Source organism: Paralichthys olivaceus, chromosome 12, assembly GCF_024713975.1.
Source record: "Paralichthys olivaceus isolate ysfri-2021 chromosome 12, ASM2471397v2, whole genome shotgun sequence".
Taxonomy (NCBI): Eukaryota; Metazoa; Chordata; class Actinopteri; order Pleuronectiformes; family Paralichthyidae; genus Paralichthys; species Paralichthys olivaceus.
This window is the reverse complement of record NC_091104.1, coordinates 11,151,344-11,161,962: the sequence shown is the minus strand read 5'-3', so window position 1 is coordinate 11,161,962 and position 10,619 is coordinate 11,151,344. Positions and strand designations below refer to the sequence as shown.

Below are 10,619 nucleotides of genomic sequence, written 5' to 3'. Positions count from 1 at the left end.
AAAATAGTATTCAATTTCAAATTTGACAACAGCACAGAACAAAGGAGCGAAGAGCGAAAACCAAAAAAAAAGTTGGCTGCCATTTTTTTTTTTTCAATTTTGGCTTTGTGCAATAAAAATGAATGGTGTTTGAATGTGACATTTATTTTTAGCACATTATCGTGTGATAAAAGACGGTTTAAAGATCTTTGTGTTTATTAAACTTACAATTAAATGGAACGACTTTCTCTCACCGGCTGTGTACAGGATTATTGTTTTCTGGTTTCTGTTGGTGAATCATACTTTAAGCCGGCTGAGGGCGACTCCCTGGATACTCAGGTGTACAGTTACACAAGCAAACGCCTCGCTGGTTTTCCTGGAGCGTCCTCTCATTGAGTATTTGATTGTTGTCTGCAGTAATGACATAACAGCTCTGACACCGGTCTGGTGGTGTCGCGCTTTTGTTTGGCCCAAATGGAAACCTGCTTCCCAACACACACTCAGGGCACATGGAGTAACACTAAGCATGTGACCGAGTGATAATGATCAATGCCCCCTACTTTATATAAAATGATGTAATATCCGGCGCTTTCAGGCTGCAGCAATTCGGAAGAAGTGTGTTACTAAATACATTGAAATTCCGTGTATTTATGCAGAGCTCCTAGTGTGCCTTTTAAAGTAAAATATCCCAGAGGACAGTGTGTTTTGTCGTCTGTACACAAGTGGCACAGAAAAGCTCTCACAAACTGCGTCAACCCATGTTATGCAAACACCAGAGTTCAACAAGAACCAGGCCATTTGCATATTCTGGATCTGAAACGTGTTCCGCTTTTCGCGCAGGCCTCCTTTCTCTCTCTCTCTCCGCTCTTTGATGTGAGCTCATACATATTGACGATGCCGCTGAAGGAACCAACCACGTTAACTACAGCGTGAGCTCAATTTGTGCATCCCTTTAAAAAAAAAAAAAAAAAAAAAAGATTGGTGCATTAGTTTGTCCCATTTATATTTCCAGGGTTAATGAGCAAGTGAGAGATCGGACAATTATCGTCCGTGCTAATTGATTATAATATTACAACTTGGTGATGATAGGATGAACATAGACTCCTCGTTCGCGTTCCTCTGAGGGATTTGATAATATATACAATGCTTCTGCGTAATGAGGGTTTTAAAAGACCAAATCAACTGGGGAAATGGTTAATTCAATTCCACTCAGATGGTACAGAGTTTTTCGGGGCATGAATGAAGTGAATTGAATCGCAGGGACGGAGGAATCACACGGAGCGGCAGCGTCCTTTTCAGAGTTTGACTCGTGTCAACGCAAATGATGTACATCACTGGTTCATTTCTGTCAGTGACACAATAGGATGTGAACTCTCAAAGACCTGATCATATCTAGGTCATTTTCTTTTCTTCTTCTGCTCGTAGCTGAAAAGTCTTTTGTGCGTCATATCTGCGACTTTCAGAAATGCTGTGTGCTGCTTCGGAGGTAGAGCTCCAGCAAATATGGAAGAAAGCTAATATTGCTTCATGCTTCAAAATACATTTCCCCTCCACTCAGATGCAAACCACTGCAGCACAACACTGTCACTGTCCATATTAGGTATGGAATCACACTTTTTTCTTTATTCACCTCTCCTCCTCTTATCTTAACTCTACATAGCACCACTTATGTGCTCAAATGTCTGGAGTGTGAGGCCCAGGTATGAACCTTTAACCGCCGCTCGCCGGTGGCCCCACTCGAGCTCCATCACGGTGTGACAGTCTGTTGTGAGCCGCAGGCCGCAGAGCTGTGCAGAGGGAGAGGAGCTGCAGGAATGTGTGTTGATGTAGTTCACCTGGAAAGTTCCACCGCAAAGTTCCCAATGAAAATCAAATGAAACTCTTTTTTTTTTTTTTCCTACCTCTGATGTTATTCATGTATTCCTATATATTGCTCGTGTTCTATTTGAGAATTCTTTATTTCCTGAAAGTCATCCTTATTGAGCACATCTGTATCTTTCAGCCTTTCAACCGTTCTCGTGACAAATGTCTTGTTTCACCTCGAAATGTTCATCCTCAGGTGAAGCAAATAAAAAGTAAGATTCATGTGTTAAACACTGAAGTATTGCACTTCTTTACTGTGCTTAATAATTAATAGCCCATCCCATCACGCTATGAATATTTACATGCAAAGTGTCCCTGGGAGCCCTCCATATGCCAGAGGGAGGCAAGTCTGTGTGTTTATAGCATTAAACACTCAGACATCGTCACCGACCCTATTTCGCCTCCAACCACGAGAAACACTCACTAAAGCGATGTGAGCATTTTATTTGTTGTTGCACAATGTAACCTATTCAACTTCCATTTAGACGTGGCAAGTCAAATTACAGGTACTCTCTCCGTGCAGAGCTGAAATCCCAGGACGCCGCTTGTCTGGTTTTGAACGCGAGGGGAGCAGAAATGAGCTTTCTCGGGTTTTGTTTCCAGAGCAGTGAGAACGCTTATTGAGATCACCTTCCACTGACTGTGTCAAAGGTCTTGTTGTCAGCCACGCTGGAATCACAGCATCATTACTCAGCAGCAGGAATTACGCAGTATTATGTTGATTATATGTCGTGAAAACAGAATCTTGCAGTGCAAGTGGGAGAGTAGAGGTGCATGCTGGTTCATTTAAAATAAAGTAAGTGCAAGTTGCAGCAAGAGGAAAATAAAACACAAACTTTGCAAATGGTTAAATATTCTTGCAGTTATCTGAGTTAATCAGGCTGAGGACTTTGGACTTCTGCTCTGCCAGACATTAATGCGCTATTCACTTTTAATCCCGGCGACTTCTGTGGCTCCACTCTTTTCCTCTGTTTGTGTCTGATCCACAAATACAGAATAAATGCAGCAACAGAAGATCGGAAAGTGTTGCACGACCGCTCTGACTCTGCGACGGCTTCAGAGCACAAACACATTCATGAGTTTCCGACCTTTGACCTTTGGGAGAGACTCAGCAGGAACGCACACGCAGGAATATGGCAAGAATCGTCCTTGTTAAAGCTGCACTGAGGCCACTTTAAAGAACGCCGCGAGCCAGTAACAGACAAGTAGGATATGTAGTACAAATAAATATGCTGTTACTAGTGAACCTGGGCATGTTTGGCTCTGTTTCTCCTATTGGTGATATTTATCTTGGAAGGGAAGGCTGAGTGTTGATGTTGCCTCGCTGCAGGTCCCCGAGCTCTCAGATCTCCTCTCTGTCTCCTGTGTGGATAAGTAGTGGCTGCAAAGGCAACGCCGCTCTTTGATACTTCACTCCTCATTTGAATCAGTGGCCGCTTTATTTGACAATGCCAGGTAATTACCTGGGTACCTTGCTTGATCATGTGAACTCCTGCAGAACCAGACTGGAGGGAGCGGAGGGAGGGATGGAGGAAGGGAGGAGGAGTAGGGGTGTCGGAGAGGAGATGGAAATGGGAACACATAAATGGGAGAGGGGGGACAAAAACAAAACACCCAAACACAAACAAACCATCTGCATTTGTTTATCTGCATTGTTGTCTTGAGAGTGGTTCAAATGAGTGGAGGCTTGAGCGAGACACACACAAGTCGAGTCATGTTTTGTAAATGTTCAGCAATGACTTTTATTTATCTTTATTTTTATTCAGTGGGACTGTCCTGCGCTTCAAATGCGGAGGACGAGGTCATAGAGGGTGTGTGTGATTATTATATTTCATTGGAATTATTGTTTTTTCTCTGGGGTTCGGTCTTTTGAATAACCTGTAGTCTCTCTGTGTGTGTATGTGTGTGTGGTTGCATGTGTGTGTGGTTGCATGTGTTTGTGTGTGTGTTTGTGTGTGTGAGAGAGAGAGAGATAATGAACTCAATGAAGCCCTTTACTCAAGCACATTTAAATCACATTTTAAAAAACAAATTAAGAACAGGACACAAATAGAGTTTAAAAATATTTAATGCCTCTACAGTGAAGCCACAGTACAAGTAGAAATTTGCAGTGAATTCACAGAAAGGGTCAAAACAACATTTATCACAATATGAACCTCACTGCAATGTTCTTCTTCTATTCACATATTTAAAATAATAGCAGCTGAAAGTGGTGATGGGGTTAAGCTGGGTATTTCACATGGCTGGATATGGAACCTTGTCAATGATGTTTATTGAAGAGGAGAGCGGTGTTTACTCTGTTGTGTGACTAGAATATCAAAATCCGTCACTCGACGTGCACGCAGCTGCGTTCAGGCTGACTGGCTGCGGCTCTCTCCTCGGAGGAATCGAGCAGACAACTTAGGCATGGCCCTGAAGTTTTTCACTGAGACACGGTGTGTGTTTGAAACAGCACAAATGCAAAAATGGAATCTAACACTACAGAAGGCAAATGTTAAATAAAAAACGATTTTCTCACCCCAAATAGTGAAAAACTAATCTTGCAAAAAAAACCAAACAAGCTTTTTGGGCTGAATTTGCGCAAATGGGGAGACACAGCAGCTGTTTTAATGCTCTCTCCCTCTGAAGGACGTGTAATGCAATTAGGCTATAAATAAAGAGGAGAGTGACGGAAGTGGCATAAGACAGGACAAATATAACTTTTCACAAGGAAGCCTTTTCTCTTTTTTCCTCACCTTTTAATTAATTGTCCGAGTAAAACGGCTCCAATTACGCACGGAGAGAATTCCATCTGAACCCTTCTTCACTACACGTGGAGATATTTATTATTGCTTATATTGTTCTTATTATTCACGATACATTTTATATTTCACAGCCATGTTTAATTACTCCGTCACTTGCATTATCCCGGGTCTGATCTCTCTCCAAGGCAGTGCTGCGTCAACTGTGCGTAATTTCCATCCACTTCCTAATCATATTGGGACCATGAAAAACCCTCCACATTCCCCCGCTCCAGCATCGACTGGACAAACACACGAGTGGAATTTATATTCATTTCAAAGTGGAGAGGGGGAATTAAGACAATTTAATAAAGGCTTAAAAACCGCTGGGGTTGTCTGTGCACTGCCTAGAGCCATATTCCCTCTCATCAGCGGAGGAGGGCGACTTTATTGGACATGTTTCTATTTCCAAATCCGCATAACAGGCGACGACGCATGTATTCCCTATAATGTAGATAAGGCGAGAGAGAGGGTTTGATATGTAATAAAAGGTGGGTCTGCGCTGCCTGTTTAAGCCCCTTAAGCCTGATAAATGATGAGCGACAGAGGCACAGCGAGAGGGTCACCGCTATTAACTCCTCGGTTTCCCGGCCTCCACTTAAACTTCTCTCAATTACATGTGGTAATGTGGCTGGATACGGGCCTTATAGGCTTTTGGAAGTTGCAGTGAAACACAAGGAGGAAATCATACTCAAAATATAATGCGCAGCGCCCTTTTGTGAATGCAGGTATTTCGGGCTGTCCCCCCCTATAAAAAGCCACGTGTTAATAAGAGGAGAGGAGGGGGGGGGACACGGGGATTACGGTCTGTGGCGTTACTAACACATGCACACCAGGTATTCTGGGACAAACAGCCAATGCAAGCTCATTAAATCAGCATTTGGTGTATCCGAGCAGGCGTTAACGACGGGCTCTAATCTCGGCGGTGACCTGTTCAAACTGTGTCACAGCCGAGCAGAGCCGAGAGGCTGCGGAGAGGCTGCGCACTGCAGGGCGCGCTGCGGCCAGAGGAGGTTACATACAGCAAGGGACAGATTTACTCTCACACCGCAGGAACAATCTTTCGTTTGGAGGAGGAAAAACCAACACAATTTACATTCCAATAAAAGAAATGAACCGAGCTAAATACATTTTTAAAAAACGCGATGTTTTTAAAGTCTTTAATGAATCAATTTCATATTTTTTTCAAATGTAGGCTCCGCTTTAACTTTAACTCTTGTTGTTTAATTGTGATAATATTTTTTATTTTGAACACTCGATGATGCATGAATCAGCCGATAGAAAAAAGACTGGTCCAGATTAAACTAGTAAAATATAAACGTTTTAGGTTAGATATAAGTTAAATTGGGATATTAAACATTTTTATAACCATTTTTATTCAAACTTAATTATCTTCTAAATTTTTGAATCCAGTAAAATTAAAATAGAACTCGTTCGTGTAATTTTAAGGCGAATTTCCACTATTAAAGGCCATATTTTTCTAGTCTACGTGATATTGACAGACAGGGTTAAATCGAGTTTATGTCCAAAAACATGGTTAGCGAATGAATAAACATTACAATCCTTTTAAAATATGAATTTCAACGCACGGTTTTGTTATGACTGCTGCGTATTTTCCGTGTAAATAGGTTTTAGTGTTGTTTTGTGGGCCTCCTGTAAAGCCTTGGACAGCTCTGCACCGGTTGCAGCCGCCAGGTGTCGCTCGAGGGCCGCATATTTCCCACTATGAGTCTATGAAGGGAGAGAGAGAGCGAGAGAAAGCCACAGTTATTGTGTTGGCCTCTCTCTCTCCCTCTCTTTCTCTCTCTCTGTCACTCTCCCCCCTCCTCCCTGTACTAACCCTCTGACACCAGACTCTGAGAATCGGTGGAGGGGAAAATGAGGCTTTGGAGCTGAAGAATTTACAGTTAGTCGCGAAACTTTTACAAGTATTTGAGTTGCTCACTCCACTTTCTCAAAGCCTATAGTCACATTTCACTCCCCGGGGGTCAGAGGGAGTTCAGAGGCAGAGGGGACCGAGTTAAGAAAAACACACACAGAGGCTCCAGATTATTAGAAACAAATCACAAATAATATCATGTCATGTGAGGACAATTAAACGCGTGATGATTAATGGGACGTAATTAGTTGCCTCCTTTGCAGTTAACTGCATTGGCCTCCTTTTATTTGCTGTGCGTAAAACCGAAATCCTCACATTTGATGTTCGCACCAGCAGCTGTAGCTGTTGCATTTTGAAAATGTTGGATAAAAATGGACAAAGCTGCAGTGTTTTCACTTTCTGAGCCTCCTCTTCCTCACCCCCAGCAGCAGCAGCAGCAGCCAGTCTATGATCCAAGTCTTATCTCTGCGCCTCTATACATTAGCTGTGCCAATTTACATAATCTCAAACACTGAAGAGGGCCACAGAAGAACAAAGTTACAAACAAGATTAGGGCGATTTTATTTGTTCCTGCGGTTGAGCGCCGATTGTTTCTTCCAGGAGTGTTTAAGGTCACTAAGAGGATTTGAAGCTCGTTTCATATCAGTGATCTTTTTTTTTTTTTTTGAGGGAATTAAATCAACAACAATGCGTTTCTCTCCATATTTAGCAACAGGCTTGGAGTGTGTGTGTGTGTGTGTGTGTGTGTGTGTGTGTGTGTGTGTGTGTGTGTGTGTGTGTGTGTGTGTGTGTGCCCTGAGGGGCAATGGGGGGTGGGGGGGATGCAGAGGGAGAGAGAGGGGTTGTAAGTCCTGCAAAGAGTAAACAGAGGAGTGGGGAAGTTGAGTCTCTGCAGCTCGGTGCATGGCGCGCACGCAGGCGGTCCTGCTGGTGCACCTTTTAGGATGTGACACGCTGTGGATCTTTAGCCCGGGTGATTGTCCCACTAGTGTTTTCCTTGAAATGGATCCTATGCCCCCCAAATGAATCCAAACGCAGCTGGCCACGTCCCCACACGGACACCGAGAGCTTTAACCCTACACTGACCTCAATTTGACACCACCAGATGAAATGTTACCGCCTGTTAATGCCATCCACTGATTTCTTTTTATCTTTCTTTTTTCATTCGCGTAAAAGTGGTGTGCGCACCTGAAAAAGGGCCGCGACGTGAAAGCCACTCGTAGGAAATATAAAACTAGTTGTTTTTTTTTAAAGTGTAACAGTCAATGGAAGGTGTCCTCCTGGAATCATCTGGCTTGTAAACGCTCAGGTTATAAGCAGGGGAGTTTAAGTTGGCACAGGTCTTGTTTATGAGGGGGAAATTAATTTTAATTAACTACTGAGTGAATGATGATTAAAATGAAATTAGAAAATTAAACACCGACTTGTGTAATGTCGCATCAGAAGCTGTTTATAAGCGAAATGAACCCATTTCACAGCCTTAAATGTTGTTAATTACGATGTCCTGTGTTTTATAGCTTCCATTAATTACTCAAATAAATAGTTCGCCGAAGAAAAAAGGGTCTTTCACATGTCACGTCGTTGGGAGTCGTGGCTGGAAGTTGCATGTATAGGGAAGGTTGTGTTTCTGCGGAGCCGTGCATTGGACACGCGTAATTAGCCTCCGCTATTTTCACACGCTCTTCGGGGTGTTTGCATCATTCTCCTCGGGGGCAAACCACATATTTCCACGATAAATGCGCAAAAATCGCGAAGAATTTATTTAAAAATTCCACTCCAGTGCCTGGTAATTTTTTTTGAGGATATCGCACTTGTAACGGGAGATTAAACATGCATGTATGAAAGTCTGTTCATTCTCTCTGCATTTACGCTCCAGCCTCCCAACTTTTCCTTCACTCCGCCGGGAGGAGGACGCGCATCTAGAATTTAAAAAAAAAACATTATAAGGTTTATGTTACTTACCATGGTTGTCCAGAGGAGGAGGATGAAAAAAACAGTTAGTGCGCAAATCAGTGTGAACGATATTTAGCTTTTATGTAGAAAAAAAAAATCTTCAGAGTCAGAGCAGGGTCTGCCGGCTGGTTGTGTTTACAGAGTGCAGGAGAGACTTGGAGACGGTGGATGCCTTGACTCTCTGCGCACCGCTCTGCAGCTCCTTCCCGGGGTATTGCACGTTGAAATGTCCACACAGCCGTTTGTCAAACCCTGCAGTGCTACACTTCCCACCCCCCTTTATGCCAACAAACATAACAGTTGTCACGGTTTCATTTATTAACTCTTTTTCTCTCCTAAAAAGAAAAAAAAAACAACTGCTATTTCTGTAATCGACTCCGAGCAGGTCTGCTTTGGTATTTTGTTTTGCTGGAAGAGTTTATTGACCCTCCACAACGGTAGCCACAGCCCATCTCCCTGAGCGTGTTTCTACTTTAATCCTAACCTGTGAATAATTAATTTCCACCATCAAAAATGTCACGGAGCCATAAATGGAGCCTTTATGTGAGAACCTATCAATACAGCCATGATGCCATATTAGCACTGATGGAGCTAAATATTAAAGGGGATAGATGGCCTGCTTCTGTTTTGTGCGTGTAAGTGCTCAGACTCCAAAAGGAGCTTCAGTGCAATCGATGGCCGCAGCGTTGCTCCTCCTCTAAACTTCAATCTCCTCACATGATTGATGATCTCGGGGAGCTTTGATAATTGACTACTCTGAGGCAAAGGCACGGATTTCTATCAGGAGAGGGGATTGGACGAAAGAAACACACAAAATTACTTTCTCCACTTTTTTTTCCCTCCTCTTCCTCTTGGAAAAGTTCATTCAGGGATTAGAGGGGTGCTGCGTGCCGTTTAATTTGCTAAAAAGGACCAGAGCAGTAATTAGCTGAAAGATTAGGAGGATGTAGGCACACCGACGTATAACCACACAACTGATAACAAGTACGCATCGTTCATAAGATGTCGTGGTGTTTTTAACTGCAGGTGTCTTTATAATCTATTGTTTTGCTATAAGGATGAAAAATATTCATTCATTCTTTTTAAATATGTCCCCGATGTGATCAGTTTACCGTGCGTAAAAGTTTGGCTGCACCGTGCGTAATTCTGCTTAAAAATGAACTTTTTAGCTGTAAATCCCACTTCATGCAGTTTATTTCAGTCAATGTTGTGTCAGTGTAACTCGGAGCAGTTGCAGCCCAAGTGTCCGCACTGATAAAAAAAACAACAAAAAAAACCACCTCCCTCATTCAGCCCTTCTCTGCTTTTTCTTCTAGGTTTCTTCTCGGCGAAAAGGAATTGGGTGGGAGTTTGGAGCTGCGTTGGTTTGTCTTTTTACCCCCAGTGTGGAGTTGAAGCCGTCCCTGCGCCTCGCACACACTCTGCATATCACAGGAGTTGGTCTCTCCTCTCTCTTTTCTGGAGCTGCTGTAGGACTGGCTATGGCCACCACCACTTCCGGGATCCGTCATTTCATTCGCCCACCGCTCAGCGCTGCGAACTGACTCTGTTTCTATAAGCAAGCTAGCAGCCAACCTGCCAACACTCGCTGACACTCACTCATCTCAGTCTCGCCAGATAGACGAAATACCTACGGGGGAAAGAAAAGGAAAGATCTGAGTCGCAATCTCTTAATTTCTCCTGCTTTTTTTCCTCCTCTTCTTTTTTTACAGTGATAATAAAACAAGATAGCGATCTGGAAGCATTAAAGGAGACGCGGACTTGCGGGATGAAAACGGACTAAAAAGATTCGTCCTTCTCTTGAACATCATCACCAACCGTCATTCATTCATTACCTTGACAACCTCTGGCTTTGATTGACAGCTGGAGTGGCAAAAAGCCATGAGACACGACAGTTTAGTTACATGCAGGTTGTTGATGGGCCGATTGTAACCTTCACTTTGGCGCATTTTTCCTTTTTTTTCCGAGGAAAGAGGGAAAACGAGAAAAATTGCAAAACTCCTCGATGCTACGCTTTCAACTGAACCACACTGGCGAGTAGGAGAATTCGCAAAGTTGGTCGAAAAGAGGAATCCTGCCACTAAATCACTTTCTAACCGGGACTGGGATATTAAATATACGACAGATTCAGGAGTTTATTGGAGCGCAGCCTGATGGCGCAAAGG

General features: G+C 43.1%; 1 protein-coding gene across 7 annotated transcripts in view; it reads left to right on the top strand.

The window, feature by feature from the left end:
• Window positions 1-4,265: 4,265 nt before the first annotated feature.
• meis2a (Meis homeobox 2a) overlaps window positions 4,266-10,619 on the top strand; it is an 85,217-nt gene continuing 78,863 nt past the window's right edge. For 2 of the 7 annotated variants that reach the window (XM_069535500.1, XM_020098176.2), the window contains exon 1: window positions 4,267-10,619. In XM_069535500.1, coding sequence (XP_069391601.1) covers window positions 10,608-10,619 — 12 coding nt within the window. In that variant the 5' untranslated portion in view covers window positions 4,267-10,607. The other 5 variants (XM_069535499.1, XM_020098179.2, XM_069535501.1 and 2 more) reach the window with 3 other exon arrangements.